Source organism: Crocodylus siamensis, chromosome 2 (assembly GCF_052110815.1).
Source record: "Crocodylus siamensis isolate JL-2025a chromosome 2, ASM5211081v1, whole genome shotgun sequence".
NCBI classification, from domain to species: Eukaryota; Metazoa; Chordata; order Crocodylia; family Crocodylidae; genus Crocodylus; species Crocodylus siamensis.
In genome coordinates, this window is record NC_143396.1 from 66956450 (window position 1) to 66973963 (window position 17514).

The window sequence follows — 17514 nt, forward strand, 5'->3', positions numbered from 1 at the left end:
CCCTACATAAAATTTGTTTGGCCAGACAGTACAAGCAGTTAAAGGTGCTATAAATTGAATAATTAGCATAATATGTGCTAATTATTATGCATAATCATAAACAGAAGCAAGACAGAATTATTGGAAGGTCTTTGCAGACCTCTAAACCTTGCTCTCATGGTTTAAAAACTGTACAGACCCTGGAACCAAGCTATGTCATAGTTATTTGAAGGGACATTGCCAATATAAAAATTATGGTGTTAACAATCATTCCTCTCTTTACAATACTAGAACACTTATTTCGTTAAAAGTTGGGGATTTTTTAAATCTAGTTTGGCACTATTTATCCTCTTTATTCACTTTTTTGGACTTAACTTGACCTTCAAAAGGAAAAATCAGGGGATTCAGTTTTAATTCTATTTATACTTAGTTTTATATTCACGTTGGACTTTTTGGATTTCAACTTTGTGGGTATGTTTAATTACAAACAAATATTTTCATTCTGTTTTTAGTAAATGAATACTCTTAGGGCCTGGACATGACACATTTACACTGATTTAAATCACACCAGGATTTGAAGTGAACGAACTCAAACCACCAGCTCTTTTGGGGGTAACTGCATATTGTAGGCATAGTTCCAGTGCCTTGACGCTAAAGGAGCAGATAATAGTTTGTCTGCTGTAGGCAAACAGCTATTTTAAAATAAGCTGCAGGTACACAACACCTGGACCAGTAGAGAGAGGCAGTAAGCTGTGTTAGCCTGAAGAAGACAGAGTAGGGATGCACCTTTATAGGCTAACTAAATATGATGCATGTGCACAAGCTGTCATGAACAAAAGTGTATGTCATCAAATGCTGTGAAAGGACATGTAGAAAACAGTCTGAAGTCAGGCAGAAAGACAGAGTAGAGATTCACAAGCTTTTTTAAGCAAGAGTTCACATCGTCAGATGTTATGAAAGGACATGCACAGATCAGGCTATCAAATAGAGTGATCTGAATTCAAAAGACAGGACAGGGAGGGCGTATGGAGGAGGCAATGCTGAGGGGGACAAACAATAAGCCCATAGGGACAAAGGGGTCACAAAAGGGTGCATGTGTGTGTATTACTTCTCAGTGTACCTTACACCTGTAGTCAGCCAGACTAACCATTTGGGAATGTGATGTTTAAGCCCTGATGTTCAGACCCAGATATTTTCATACTTATGTAAGTGTCTGTTGTCAGATGTACCATGATTTTTCCCAGGCCAGTTCAACATCAGATACTAAAGTGAGATTATATGTTGCTTAACTACTATTTTTTGTACACCAGTGCAACAACTAATTAAAGCAGTGCAAATGTATCTTGTGTTATCTAGGCCTTTAGTTATGGTAAAAGCTTGATTTTATAACATTTGGACTTAATTTTACTTGGCAAAGTCCCTTATAAATACTACATTTGAAGGGTTGTTTTTTTAAAGTTAACAGACTTCACATAGGATGGGATCCTACAAGAAGCTGAGCACTTGTCAGGGATGCTAAGTACTTTCAATTTCAATTGCCTTGCATCATCACTGGTGGTCCTCAAGGGCAGAATTATGAAAGTACAAGGTATTTACTTCAGTTTTGCCCAGATTCATATTTTTTAATTAGGAGTCTAAAGACAAAGGTGTAGTGAGAAATAAATAGAATATGCTTATAAGACTAAATCGCGGTGTCATGGAAGCTAATGGTAAAACCCACCGTTGAGACAAGATTTCATGCCAGAATGTTAGATTTACTGACTTGTGACCAAGGCAGCATTATACTGAGAACAGCAATCACAGGGGTCTTTCTGCCTTTGCTAATTAGTGGTGTATCACTACTCTCTTTGCACTGTAAGTCTTTCACTGATGGGTACACTGCATGACTACTTGTTTTCTTTAAATGTTTAAGCCAGCCCCACTTTCTTCGGGGACACAAGGGTCTTCTACTTCTCCTTTATACCTTCCTGGTAGTCCTCCATTTCACTCTGCCAAAGCATCAGCCTCTCAGTCTGTGTCCACATCTTCCCAACCTGCTGTTCCCTCCTCACCTCCTCTCCTTTCCAAACTCTCATACCGACAGGAAGTAAATTCACCAAAACTAAAGGTAACTGCATCTCCCAGCTGTGAATTGCTGCATGTCTTTATGAACGCATGACAAATGGAAGGATTAATATTTAGAATGCTCTATTTTAATGATTTAAAGTATATTTTCTCAGTTACTAATGCTAATATAAGTATGTAGTTAGCTCAAAATAAGCAGTTAGGTCTTTTCAAATTAAATAACTGCGTAAATTTGAACATTCCCATCATGAAAGGGCTGGATAGCTTGGGGAGGGATAGATAATAGGATTGGGAATTTTTTTTAATCGCTAGACTCCAGATCTGAGCGATCTGTCACTGAATTCGTTCAGAGGCTTTCTGTTCGTTACAGTGGGGGTTGTACCATGCATTAGATTGCTAGGTCAGTAAGCTGTTGTAAGATATTGTTAAAGAAATGTGTAGCATCAACCAAGTCACTAAGGGACAAATATGCACTTCAATAACTAATAGCACTCTCATTTCCTATTGCTAGCCTTGTGTTATTAGTCCCATTCCCTACCAACTGAGCAAATATGGAGAGTGAATTGCATCTCTTCCCTAGTCATCCTTCTAGGTCACGGATGCAGCTCCGTGACAAGGAAGCACAGACAAGTGAAGCCTGGAATGGTGCCTCTTGCTTCTGAGCTGTTTAGTGGGTAAACAGAGAGTCACAGCCTCCAAAGCAGTTTACATTTCAGTATCATTACATTTGGTTTAAGAAGAAAAGAGAAAAAAATACTATATTTAAACATGGTAGGGGCTGGCCAAGCAGAGAGACTGTTGAAGCAAAGTTCTCAAGCTAAATTATGGCATATAGCAAAAGTGTATGTGTATGACAATAGTTGAGTTGACAAATAATGTATTAAAGTATAACAAGCAATGGATTGATTGTATATAAAATTTAAAATCTTCCATTTTAATCCCTTTCATTGGAAAAAAGAGACGAGTTTCATATTGTTCATATCATTTCATACTGAAAGATCACTTTTCTCCCCAACGTGACTACCAGTTTCTGTTAGAAGAGAAACTGATGTTGCTTCCTCTCAATATAATAGAGAAGAACAACATGCTGGGTGTTTGCCATAAAGACTGGAGTCAGAAATACCTTTCTACCTCTGGTCAAAAATAGCCATGATTTAATACTTTGAGAGCATAAAACAGGGTCCATCCATTTCAGCCTTTTAAAAGGAGTTGAAGTGTTGTAGCAGTGGCATTGTTTGGGGTTAATAATATTTAAACATTCACTGCATCTTGCAGGAAGGAGTGAACTAATTATATTATATTCTGGTTTGGTCATTCTGTATAATTGCCAGGGTACTCACAGTCTATGAATGGAGGCTTTTCAATTATTCTTGAGCAAAGCAATCAAAATTCAGATAGCCTTACTGACTGGCAGGGAGTCTTTGACACTTTCTGGGTGACCCTGGAATTCCTTGTCCATATTTGAGCAACACACTGATAAATCCTACAGGGCAAGTTAATTCAAGCTAAACATAAATACAAGTAAAAACTATTTAAAATAATGCTGATCGAATGTTCAAAAAGCCAGAACAGATTTTGACTGGATATTCTTATGAAAGCAAGGAACTGGATTTGATGACCCAGGAGGTCCCTTCAAATCCTCTTGTTCCCCATTTTGTTGCTATTCATTATATGTGGTGGAGGGTTAGAAGTGTACATTTTCATCAAAAGAATATTTGAGTCAACTATTTCAGGACATGACATGACGTGTGTCATAAAAACACACAGGGCAATCTCTGGTTATGCAATTTTTTCTACAATTCTTAATTGTCCATTTTTGCTGGACTGTCCCTGTTCTCGGCCTATTCTAGCTATAGATTGTCTTTGAAGTCCAGCAAGCAATTCCCTCCATAAACATGATCACCAAAAGCCTGATCCAAACCCCAGTGAAATCAATGGAAAGAGTTTTGATCAGGGCTTCTAGCTCTATGCACCACTTTCTGTCACTCCTGAACAGGCAGTGCTGGGTCTCGCACCAAAAAATGGGTAGATGTACTGCCAGATTAGAGACAGATTACTGTAAATTCAAGTATTATATATCTGGCCATGAACCATCGCAGCATTCACGAGCCACCTGGTACCTTGAGGTATGCAGAAAAACATTTGAAGCTGTGTCTGTTTGAATCGCCAAATCTTTCTGAATCAATTTGGAGGGTTCCAATTCGATTTGGAAAGATTAAAGGGTCTCCTGATTTGATTTAGAGATTCAGCCACCAAATCGGGCCAAATCTCTGGGAAATCGAATCAGCGACCGAAGCTTTGCACAGCCCTAATTCCTAATACTGAACAGGCAACTGTACTGGGGGTTAGAGAACAAAGTTTCATAACAACTAATTATGGCAAAAAACAGGGAGCATTTTCTGAACTAAAATTCAACAAGTGAGGAAGTTTTTCAATGTAGGAAAGATTTAACGTCTATTTAATGCTGTCAATGACTATAGCTTAGCCAACTTGCAGAGACGCTAGGGACAGATATTACACTTAAACCAGTTTAAGTAATCAGAAATTGGTTTAAACCTGTAACAGAACAGATATTCAGTGCACATAAACCAGTTTGAAAATGGCTGAGACTGATCTGAGATAAATCTGGTCAAATGTAGTATCAGACTTAAACTGGTTTGACCCAAATCAGTTATGCAGTGTCCGTCCCAGACCCCTTGCTGGTTTAAGTTAAACCAGACTCCCCCAGCATCCCGGTATGTTCTCTGGGCTGGGTGGGGCTCTCTGTTCCACAGCAGGTCTGGCCCCTCCTCTCTGCTTCTTGGCTGGAGCTCAGCAGAGACTGCAGGCATCTGCCTGGATTCCCCCCGCTCTGCCCCCCTCCCCTCCCCACTCCCTGCTAAGCAGGACTTGCCCCATCCCCCCTGCCTTACACAGCCACCTCCCAGCATTAACTAGCAGACCACGTGCTGACTACGGTCCGTGCTGTGGCGGACAGGACAAAGGCAGAATCAACAAGTAGCTGGTAATGTCCCTCTGTTGTTTTCTTAATGGGGTGATAAACACTGAGTTAGGGATAATAAACACTGTTTTCAATTCTGTGCTGGGCTGGTCAGCAGGGGAGTGGGGGGGAACCCCTCCCTAATCAGAGCATCCTGCTAGGACCTGGCCACACCCCCCCTCAGCTCAGCACTATACAAGGGAAGGGAGGGCTGCTCTAGCACCCCCCAGGTTTTAGCCTGAACCACTGCAGGTATGTGCCTGCATTTCTGGGATGTCTGTGCAGTTACAAACTGATTCCACCTAGCTAGGTTAGACTAAGTTTGAATCAACTCAGGTTCAGGCTTTTTGAATGTCTATCCCTAGCCAGAGTGTTTAAAGCCCAGTCTGTGTCCCGGTGAGTGGCACATGGAAAAGTTCCTTTGCAACAGATATCCTCCTGCCTGCACAGTTGCCTCACTTGTCCTTGCCACATAGGGTGAGAAAGGTATATACTAGAAATGGACAGGATTGGTAGAAAGCACAACTGAGGTACTTTTTGTAAAGCATCATTCACCTCTACAGAATGCAGCAGAGAATCTACCACTCTGTGGAGCCCTATTTAAGAAAGTGTATCTTTGCACTGTGGCACACACCAGCAGATCTCCCAACAGGCATAGGGCTTCAGTGGTCAAGCATTTAATTCTACCATGGTGAAAAAAAACCTAGTCTCTGAAGGAAGATTTCAGAACAAACATCAAGAAAGGAAAAACTTGTGGAATTTCACTGTCTCCTGAACCCCCATTTAGAAGTTTTCATTGGCCTTACTGAATATATTGATTTGTTAGCATTCTTCCAGTTTCTAGGCATTTCTGGTTCTTCTTCACTCAGGGCACATGCAAAGCATTGTAACTGCAGACACAGAGTCCAAAGAACAACACAGTTTCAAATGAAAACACTCTACCACTCTTCTACAAAGAATTCTCATTTTCTTCAGGTTCCTCTCATCTGGCAAGTTCTGATTTCTATCAAACATCTGTCTTTGAGAGTTTATTCACAAAGGTACTAGGTTAACTGAAAACTTTTCCTTTATCCAACAACTTGAATATGCACTTAAAAAACAGGCCAGATCTGCATAGTGTTTTCTGTTCAATGCCAGAGAGATAAAGTATCAGTAGCTAGCATTTCCCAGGTAGCTAAAATTTCTATTCTGTGCCTTTGAGCTGTCTACATTATTAATTGAGATACTTCGGCATGTAAAATTGCAGTGAAAGCTCTTTATCCCCACATGGATTGTGGGTGAATAATCTTGCAAATTATAACTCTAAATGTCAGTACATCTGACAGAACAACTAAGCAACATTGGAAAGGATACAATAGCAACTGTGAACGTGTGATAAACTTAACAGAGCATTTCATTCTTTGTGCTCTAACTCACAAAGGTTTTTAATTTAAAAATTGGCATGTCTTATTTGTATGCATGAATGAAGCAACAGAAATCTCCTGTCAAGCTTTGTTCTTAAACTCTGAACTGACAAAATGTTTACGGTTTTTCCAGGCTGATTTAAAAAGAGAAATATATGTTTTGGGTAAGCCTCCTCGTAGCCCTGTGATGACTAAGAGGTCCTGCAACTCACCTGTCAGAGGTCACAGCCATTCACACAGGGTATGGTACTCAATGCCCAGTGTGTGGTGCCAGCATTCCTTAACATAAGGAGCTTAGCGTGTAGTCCCTCTGTTCTTTTCTTTGATCAGATATGTCTGAATATTATCAATATGCCAAGGCTTGTTCTCCTTCTGATACTGTCAATTTTCAGAAATGTTTGAGCAAAACCAGTATGGAGGTCTGCGTATGCAATATTTTGTTATCACTCTGTTGGTGTTTGTATCTCTGCAGTGTTTCCGGTGTTATAAAAAGTGTCAAAATGACAAAGTTCTTTATGCAATTCAGCCTGGTCTTCAGTTTCTAAATGGCTCCTCTTGTTTCAAAGCATTTTCTAGTTTATTGAAATGATACTTTCTAGTAACCAAAACTCTAGAATCCATTGCATTTACTGTAGCTTTTGTAATGCCAAGTTCTAGTGCTTTGGTTTTTTTCTCTTTAATGCATGCTCTTTTCAAAGTGTTTTGTTGCTGTTCTTTTCAAAATATTTTGTTGCTATAGTAATATGGTGTGCACTAACTTGAAACCATGCTTTCTCCGAATGCAGCTATTCTAAACTGTCATTCTCTTCAGCCTTCCTCTTCATTACCATCCATAATTGCATTTATTTGGTTTAACCTAAAGGTCAAATTATTTAGAGCTTGCACATATTTGGCTCATATTAGGTACTCTCAATCAAGAGACCATTCTAAATTAAATTAAAGCACAGTTTGTAGGTTATATGTTTTTGTTAAGACCAAATATTTTACTGTATCTTGGCCTTTGATATGCTTTGTCTGAGATCACTTAGCATTGTTTGCAGGATAGATTTGCAGAGGGGGGCTTGATTTTATGCTGGTCTCTCTTTCAGTTGGTGGGGCTTTTGTGTTCTTTGCTAAAGACATTCAGGTTTTTCTGGTGGGTAATGTTTCACTGCTGGACTTCCTGCTTCCCACTGAAGTAGCAAGTCCCAGAGTTGTCACTTCCTCTGTCATTGAATGGAGATGCTTAAAATGCAGGCAGCCCAGAAACTGAGTGGTAGGGAGCCCCTACTATTGCTTGTTGAGAAACAGATTAAAGCATACCTCCTACTCCCACTTTAGCAGGGTCAATTCCTGTGTTGCGCCACGTGATAATATGCAAACTTAAAAAAGATGCTACACACAGCTTGATGTGGACTTCCATTCTGATTTGCAAAATCATGCAAGCACAATTATGTACCCAATTGGCATGCTAAATTCCCAAGCATAAACACTCCGAATTTAAACATAACAGCAATAACTATACATATAAATTAGGTGTGCGGTTTTGAACATTTTTGTATGTGTACCTGGGACTCTGTAGTTTTGAAACAAAGGTTTTCTTACTGGGAGGCAGCATAATCCTGTTAACGAGGCCATGGACTGGAAGTTAGGAGTGCTGAATGTCTACAAGTCCCAGTCACATCAGGTCTCCTAGGATCCAACTCTAATGCTACCTGGCATGTGCTTGAGCTTGTCTTGTTTTGTGCTTCTGCAGGTACAAAATGGAGTTAAAAATCCTTATCCAACTCAAAGTGGCATTTTGACATTTCACTAGTTGTTTCTACCTTTTTCATTGAGGAATTGCTAATTTTTTAAGCATAAATTACTTCTAATTAGTTTTATCATTTAAAATTAGCATTATACATGTTGCAAAACAAATGATGCCTCATTTCAGCCAGGTTCAGTAAGGTTGTTACAAGATAACCCTTAGTAGAGGTTCAACATTAGTTTTTAAATCACAGTCAAAGATCTGAGGGAGAATTGGCAGAGTGCAAGTCCTGAACAAGGTTGGATGCAACCCAAATTAGTAAGCAGTCTACCCAGGAAATTTCCATTTCTGAGGGCTGAACAAGATTTGGGGAGTTAACAAAGATCAGATAATGTTTTATTTTATGATTTGCATTTCCACCGTTAGTGTAATAAGTAGGGAGGCAATCCAGCCAATAGGAAACGGTTGGCCACAGAGCTATGTATGAACTTCAGTTCTTCCTCAGAGCTTGGGCCTCTGACTTGGGGGTGCATAATGCTCACTCCGCTGGGAAGCACCTACCTGACAGTAGCATTGAATTCAATGTCAATTCAGCACAGCATTCTCCAATCACTCTTGGGCATGGAAAGGACACAGTATATGCAGAACAGCCTAGCAGTTAACAAAGTTGCCCAAGAAGTGGGAGACCTAGGTTATAGGCCCTTTATAGCTGAAGGAGATGCAAAAACTTATCACTTATGCCTCAAAAAACATGCCCTAACCACCAGATATGAAGACTTACAGCTTCCAGAGTCCTCAGCTCTGAGGTAGATCCACAATTGTATTACCTCAAGACAGGGACCCCTGGAAGCATCGACTGTCTGCCAGGAATCCAGGCAGAGTTTCATTGAATCCATGCCTTGGATCCAGTGGAACTGTGTTGCCACAATATTGCAGGCCTGATTTGCATTGTGCCGTGAAACTGTTCCCTCCAAAACCCTGCATCTGGCTCTATTTTTGTCCAGTCCTATCCAGATAGAATGAAGGGAACTGTGGAGATTGGGCTTTAAAAATGGGTCAGAGTATGCGAAAAGGTAAGCAAGGAGGGAATTGCTTTTTAATCAACCCAAGATAGAGACAGGACTTCCAGAAAAGCAAGTCTCTTCTGAAGAACTATGTGGATAGAAACCTTGGTCTCCCAAGGTTGGGAGACAATCTAACCTAGATCTCCCAATATGGCAGATCAGTTATAAAGTATACATGCAACCAAAGGGCTGTTCATATTTTGAAACTAATTACGGGTTCATTCTCAATATTTTGACATGAGTTGAAGAAAGTTCTGCAAGAAAAGAATATTAAAATATTTCTTTTCCTACTATTTTTAAATGGGCAGATATCAGTATATACAGGTAAATGCTTGTAAATGCTGAAAATTGGGGATTTTTTGAAAATCAGAGAAAGCCAGGATCCTTCATTATTAGAGAAGATGCGACCCTATCTACTAGGTCACCAGAAAGATGCTCTCTCCTAGAGCTTTAGTCTTTGCTGTCTGTGCTTTTGAGAGCCAGCAGTCCTATGGAGACAAGTAAAAGAAAGCTCTTTTGTGTGTAACTTGGTGAAAACTGAACAAGAAATCACTCTAACCTGGCAACTTCGATTCTCAAAATATCTTTAAACATATGGTATGCTGCTCTGTTGCATTTCATTAAAAGATAGCCCCCATAAAGCAGTCAAATGTTGTCGGCCTCTTGAATAAATCACACCGTTTAGACAGAATATTATTTAATAAACTTGTGCATTTAAGTAGTTTGCAAGAATGTTAGACTGCAGTTTCATAAAATATGTGAGTAATACGTGAAACTGACCGCATCGTTTGAAGACAGAACAAAGACACAAATAAAATTCTTATCCTCTCATCTAGCTACAGTCTCGCCCCTCAGAGTCCTGTCAGTATTTCTAGAGATCATCCTTCCTGCTGATCCTGCTAATCCTGACTGCTGGTGACCTGGACTGTCCCAAAGCCTGAGATAATCAAAAGACCCTGAGCATCTCCTGTGCCCCTTTTATAGCGTTACAAGTATTACACAGCTAACTGCACAATTACCTGCAATGTCTTGGGTGCCCATCCTGTGCTTTAGAGTAAAAATTATTTTTGTCCTATTAACGCAATAGCAAGAGATACTTAGCTGTTTCACCTACTTTCTTTTCCTTAAGTTCCTTTGACTAAACCATGTCCAAAATTATAAAAGTATGTACAGGCAGAATAATGTAACCCATACAGTGATAAAAGCAATGTAGATTAATACAGCATAACATTGCCTTTTCAGCAAGGCTACATATGCCACATCAATTAACAAACACAATAAAACCCCATGATGTTAAAATCTTCATATTATAGTGGGGCTCATGACAATTTTAAGAAGGATTTCAACCGTCATTTTGGGGTTTAAGGAGAGGAGCAGGTCCTAAGTCAGAAAGGTTTATAGAGAGGAACCAATCATTTGAATTTCACCAGTGTAGTTCAATGAATAGACATGACAATCATAATGCTATTATTCTTCATTGCTGCAAGCCACTAGTGGAAGATTCTCAGTGACCTGAAGTAAAATGAACAGCAATGGTCCAAACCAAGCAAAAACAAGCTTAAACAAATATTCCAGGTCCAAAATACCAAGGAAAGGCCACAACTTTTTTTTTTTAACTGATAATGGTAGCAAGCATAGCATAAACTACCTTTTGATACTCAGGTATCCAAGACTAGACAAGGTTCCCACAGTTCTCCTAGACTGTTATTCCCTTTAGTGAGGGAAAACCAGTCATCCCAAGTCAATTACTTTTCCCAGGACCAGTTTTGTCCCATCTATTCTGCATTTGGCTAGTGCTATAGATAGGTAGGTATACATATAAAACACAGTTTTCTAAACACGCTGTGGCTTCTTTAGAAACTTAAGGTTTCTCATTGTGAGTGCTGATAGTAGTTAATTAAAAAGGAAGCTGACTTTCTCAGAGGTCATTGCACTTGAAATATCTGCCAATTTTTCCTTTTTAAGGTAAAATATTACGTTTACATAAGTAATTGCATTCTTTAAAAATAAATTTTGTGGGGTTTTTTCCTATCAGTCTGCATGAGTTTCTCCTCCTTGAGAGCACAGCATAGCATGGTGTGCCTGCCAATTTATATGTGTATTTTGTACATAGAATTATTGTTTGCCTGCAAAAAACATAATGGATGCTGACACTCTGCCATTAAGCATGGGGTTTTTTTCTGTTTGTCTGAGAACACACCTCCGGCAGAGAGTGTACAACATTCATCAGCTGTGTTTGAGTCTTGCGGTATCTTCATTCCTGCTCTGTTTGTACAATTTGTAAAAGCAATAAGGGCTCAACTCTGACTTATTGCTTCAACATGAAAAAATTAGACTGTGGATAAATTTAAAATGCTTCTTTTAATTATCAGTATATCCTTCAAAGCAGTCTAATTCTTAAACTTGCAGATTTGCAAATTCTAGTGCTTGCTCTTTGCCTTTTAAAAGGAACTTTTTACTACCCCAAATATGAAATGTCAAGAGATTATGTATCATACCAGTATCCAATCTAGCTTAATTTAATAACATTTATAAAATCTTTATTACATTTCAAATCATTTCATTACAGCCACAGCGCCCTGTGTTTGCTCATGAAAACATACACAGTGGGGGGGAACCGTAAGTATACTTCTTGTCTACTAAACCATAGATTTAGTACTTAAAGAAAAAGTAGCAAGCATATCTTTAAAAGAAATCAATAATCTACCTAATAGAATTAAAGATAGTGCAGATAGCCATATTCTGTGAGAATATATCCAGGAAAACTCCCTAATGACAAAACCACAAATGAGCTAAGCTGTATCACCTCAACAATGAGAACAAATACAAGAACTTACATTTCTCTAATGTTCTACACTTAACATAGATATTATTTTTTTAAACAGTTCCTAGTCATTTTTCACTTTTATCACCTTCAGATATCTCAAGCAGATTGAATTCAGTTATTAAAACTAATAGATTCGGCCTGTCTACTTTCTTTGGTCCTTAATAATGTATGGGAAAATATTTAGAAGCAATTCTGGAAATGATTTGGCAAGAGAACCTTTGCAGTTAGAATAATGAGAGAACAGAATGAGAATGAGTAAGGTAGACTACAAGAATGCAACATTAAACTGTACCAGAGCACTTTGTATGCACAAATTAAAGGGTGACATTTTTCAGAAGCATATGTATAATTTAGTATGCCATTTTCAAAAGTAAAAAACATGCTGAAATGCTTTTTTAAAAAAATCTTGTTATTAGGTTCTCAGGCAAAGCCTGCTGTTATGTTTCTGTAACATCACTGTGGTTTGGAACAAGTTGTAGATGAAGCATCCTAAATGTGTTTAGGACTTGGGCACTTGAATACAGTTTTCAAAATCTAGGCTTAAATTGTTTTGAAAATTGGCACTTATATGCTTTAGGAAATTTTACCCAACATCAAGATTACAAGATTTTTTTTTAATCTAAACTTGTTACTTTATATGCAAATGAGGACTGGCTTTTGGAAGTACTAATGATTTTGACCTCACTAAAACTATCTGTTTTCCAAATCTCTCTGGCCGATTTTTTCCTGTATATCCTATAAGTGATGCTATTGTTCACATTTGTCCTAAATGAATGAAAGCCAAGCAGTAAAAACATTTGGTTTGAAATTTCTAGTATCATCTAGGATTTAACGTTTATTTTTAATAAGAATATTTTTGGAGGTGGAATTTCAGTAGAATCATATTTCCCTTTCATTGTCTTTTTTCTGATTACAAAGTTCTTATCCAGATAATTTCCATAGCTAGAAACATGGCATATAATAGCAAAATTAGGTAATCATGAAATACAAGCTAGAAAATATCCGTTCGTTATCTTAATTACATATCACATAAAAGTAAAAAAGGAACGGTTTTGTATTATTTGAGTTGATTTGAATCAACGACCCCTCTACCTTTGAAAGCTACATGTAATCATTTCTGGAACATCAGCATGGTATTACCATACTGAAATAAGGAAATGAACGATGGACTATGCAGTGCCATTTAACTGCTGCACAGATTACAATGAACCCTGTTAAAGGCAGCAGATTTGACCAAACTAATGATCATATTTCCTTTCGCCTCAAATATTTTCATGTTATGCTCATGGCATTTGTTTATCATCATTATTTCTGTGTAAGAAGCTTTATAGATTTTGAGCTACAACTGATAGACAATCTGTAGAGCTTAAAAACAAAAAATCTTGCTTGAGACAGAGTGCACACAGAAGTGATGCAAAAACTTACTACCTGCTTCCAAAAATCTATCTGGTTCAAGAAGATCTTTATTTCAACATTCTGTTGGTTTTAGCACTGATTTAAGTAAAGAAACCAAGTCATTCATTCCCAAGTAGCAAAATAATTAATTCCCCAGTTTCCAAAGCCTTATTTGGATACATCTTCCATTGACTTCACTAGGAATTTTGCTTAGGTTATGCAGAACTAGTTTACTGAAATTTTTTTTTTAATGAAAAAATACTGTTTTGATCACAATCCAAGTTTCTCTAAACTACACTAAATTTCAGTGAAATCTTACTGGGGGAAGCATTTCAATAACATGAGCATTCTATTTCAAAATTTTCAGAATTCAAAGGTCTGTTGGTTTCTAAATCATTTTTAATATATATAAATGAACTTCTATTTTTTTAAAAAAGCTTTTAAAGATCAAGCTCACAACACAGTATTTTGAGCAACCTGAAGCGACTCTTTGCAGGAAATCTCAGCTCGGTCTCCAAGTACTTAAAATTTCTTCCAGCCTACAAGATAAATGAGGCATGAGGAAGAACCTGGTCCAACACACTCATTGTTTTGTAGCCTCCAAAATTTTTCTTAAGCACTTATAAATCAGCAAATTATGTGGGCAATCTTGACTCTTTCTGTCCATCTGTACATAGACAAAGCATACAAGAAGGTGCAGAACCCACATTACGCTGACCAGCACAGCTCAACTCATCCAGCAAAGATCTGTAATCATATGCTACTGGTGTGGGTCCTTCCTTGTAATGTGAAGGGACTAGAGAAGGAAAGGATTCTATTTCTGCGATATCCCTGAACTGGTGTAGTTACATGCAAGCTTTTGTGGAGAGAGTTGTACAGGCACAATTGAGTCTTAATTGCAATTGTACATAATTTTTTTGACTTCCAGTAAGCTGGACTCAAACACTGACAGCCAATGAAAGAAAATGAGTTTGACAGTCTCATTCCTTTTCCCATTTATTCATTTCACATACTACACTTTGCCAACAGAATGAGGTAGCGTAAGACTTGTGGAAGTTAACAAGGTTCCCACCCACTTTCCCTGTTTCAAACCATGACATTCCTGATCACTGAATTCACTCGCAAGTATTTTAAGAAGTTGCAGTAGGAAACTAGTTACTATGGCTAGAACCTCTCCCTCAGAGCTAGAATAGACTTGCAGACACTGTACTATTTACCATGTCCCTGTAAGGCACTACAGGTGGCTAGTCACTTTCCATTTACCATATTTTTCTCATATACAACCAGAGCTAGCATTTCAGAAAATGGCACCCTGGGCAAACTTATATTTTGGCACCAACATCCCAGTACTCCCGCCCCTCTCCCCCAAGTCAGTAGCACTGCTGCAGGCAGAGGCAGATGGGCAGGTGTACTGTCTGGCAGGAAGACAGAGCCACCCATACTGTCTGGCCTGGCTTCTTCTAAACAGCAGCTGGAGGTGGGAGGGTAGACTGGGCAATGCAGGTGGCTCCTCCTTCCCACCAAACAGTGCCCCAAAATCCTACCCACTAGCATCTGTCTGCAGCAGCACCATTGACTGGGATGGGGAGGTGAGCAGAGGTGTGTGCATAAGCATGTTTGTGTGTGCATGCATATCACCCCCCCCCCCCAACCACAGCACCTTGGGTGGTCACCCACACTATCCACCCCTAAGACCAGTTCTGCACAGAACACACAACTTTTCCCCAAAAATCAACCCCCCCAAAATTACAGTACATGTTTTAAGCAAGGATACCATTTTCTTCACGGGAAAAGGAGCACTCCTGGAGACACTGTACATGTCGTGCAGCTGCCGAGGTGGCTGCTACTTGTTTTTGCTCCGCAAACAGAAGGAACGGGGTCTTGTGCTAATCCTCTCACAGGTATAGCTATTGGCTGGGCTCTGTGGTGTGTCCCAAAGTGGCAAGTGAGGGGCTAGTAGTATCCTGATGGGGCTTGTAATGTGAAGACAATACATTATATACAGGAACTTTTATAAAGAACCTTTTCCCTTTTTCTCATCATTGCCTTCCACCCTTTCTTCTTCCACCCTAAAAACCAGCTCCTTCCCTAAATACTCTCTCTTTACATTTCCTCTTCTCCTTAAAGAAACACTCTAAAACCCTGCTGTTCCATTAGAACAGCAGTCACTTGAAGGCCGTCAGCTCGTGTACATATCCATCCACCAAGACGACATTTGCTGCAAAGTCTGTCAGTTTGCCAAAAACAAATGCTAGATGGGACAGATTTGCATTAATGATTCAATAGCTTAATTCCAGTTTTAAAAGTGATATAGATACTTACTTGAGAGTCAGTCAGTCCCAATAGTTTCCATTGTAAGTTAGACTCCTAAACTGCATTGTAAATTTAACCCTTAAATACTTATGTACAAAATTTAGGTGCCACCAAGATCTTCAACACCTCCACTTGGCTACCACCTAAGCCAACATGCACTTTAAATTTCCAACCAGTGCACTAACAATAACACAGTAGAGACAATAATCTCTCTCTCTGCCCCAAGACATTTTTTTTGTTTTATATAAGAGTAGAACAGTTTTTAAAAGAAGTGGTTGTCTGAACCCCACTCCAACATACCCTATAGCTTTGTGGTTATGGCAGACACTGGGAAGATGTAGGGTCTCATCTCCTTGGACAGAATAAGGCATAGAACTTAGTTCTGCCATATCCCAAGTGAGTAGTTTAACCACTGAGTAGTGTGTAAAAAAAAAAAAGGAGGTTCCACTGCTTTTTCTCTCACCCTTTTGCGGGAATGGACTGACCTGGCTTAGACACATAATAGGCTCCCCTTTCTAACCCGGGTTAGGTGTTTATTACGTTTGGTAGCCCTGGCTTAATCTGCATCCTTTTCCTTGGCATTTCCTACTTGACTAACATAGGCATTAGGCAGCTACGTGCTCAATTTACTGCTAGTTGTGAATTCCCTTGTCTAGCTGCCTAACTCTACCCATGTATTGTGCAAAGAGCTAAAGAACCTAACTTGGGGCTGTGAATTGTACTAGGTTTTAATCCACCTAAAAGTTAAGATGAGCTTAGCCATGCCTAAGGCCCTTTTATGAATCTAGTCCTTACTTAATGTCACGAGTCATCTCTTACCTAAACTATTTCAGTATAAACTTAGTCCTTGGGTGGGCAAGAGAGTCATTATTTTCCATTACATTATCAATATTGTTACTTAAGCATTTAACTAAATGTTTACTAAGCTCCTTTAATTTAGTACAGATGCAAAAAATGTATTTTTAAAAACACATGCCTTTGTCCTGTTTAAGGTTTCAGGCTCTGTATAACTATACTCCTAGGAACGAAGATGAATTGGAGCTCAGAGAGGGAGATATCATTGATGTGATGGAAAAGTGTGATGATGGATGGTTTGTGGGTATGTTTTAATTTGGTTGCTGTTTTTGGGGGGGGGGTGTTATTTCAGAAACATTTACTGCCATTTGCTTACATTTAGATAACTGCATAGTTTCTGGAGGCCTACAACAAAGTCCATTAAAATTTAAAAGTGGCTCTTCATTGACTTCCTGAGCATTGGAGGTACACGTGGCTTCAAAAACATTTCACTATAAATTTATTATCCATTACTTCCAGATTACTAAGAAAAGAGTTGTCCTTATGCTACCATGATGCAAAACTAACTCTATTATAGTATCTGCCAATATAACCTTTATCCAGATAGGTTTAAATTTGCTCATATAAGTATCCCATGGACTTCAAAAGGACCACTCGGGTGAATGATTATTATTCGGTGTGAGCAAGTGTAATAGATATGAGCCTAAAAAAAGGTGGCTTGATCATTCCAATGTATCTTATTTTCCTTACTTATATAACAAACAATTCTCCTACTAGTCCTAAATTATACAGAAACTAAAAGGGTTTGACATCAACATTTTGGCCAGATTATTTCATTACAATTCAAAATGTTAAAATACATTTGTGTTGTTGCCGGGGATCAAGCTGATATTTTAGTATGTTAGGATTAGCACAAATTATTACCTGGATATATACACTATTTAAACTATATAAATGTATGATTT

General features: G+C 38.7%; 1 protein-coding gene and 1 long non-coding RNA gene across 9 annotated transcripts in view; one reads left to right on the forward strand and one right to left on the reverse strand.

Annotated features, from left to right (window-relative positions):
• SORBS2 (sorbin and SH3 domain containing 2) overlaps positions 1-17514 on the forward strand; it is a 405698-nt gene that overhangs the window by 385947 nt on the left and 2237 nt on the right. For 5 of the 6 annotated variants that reach the window (XM_090036067.1, XM_090036068.1, XM_090036071.1 and 2 more), the window contains 2 exons: positions 11789-11838; positions 16747-16853. In XM_090036067.1, the coding sequence (XP_089892193.1) occupies positions 11789-11838; positions 16747-16853 (157 nt within the window). Of the gene's footprint in view, positions 1-1891; positions 2087-6559; positions 6668-11788; positions 11839-16746; positions 16854-17514 lie in introns of all 6 variants that reach the window. The other variant, XM_090036070.1, reaches the window with a different exon arrangement.
• LOC149870355 (uncharacterized) overlaps positions 1-17514 on the reverse strand; it is a 53925-nt gene that overhangs the window by 26499 nt on the left and 9912 nt on the right. Inside the window, exon 2 of one of the 3 annotated variants that reach the window (XR_016440723.1) lies at positions 7974-8155. The exons of 1 other annotated variant lie outside the window; for it this stretch is intronic. This is a non-coding gene — a long non-coding RNA (uncharacterized LOC149870355). Of the gene's footprint in view, positions 1-7973; positions 11783-17514 lie in introns of those variants that run through there. One more of the 3 variants, XR_016440721.1, reaches the window with a different exon arrangement.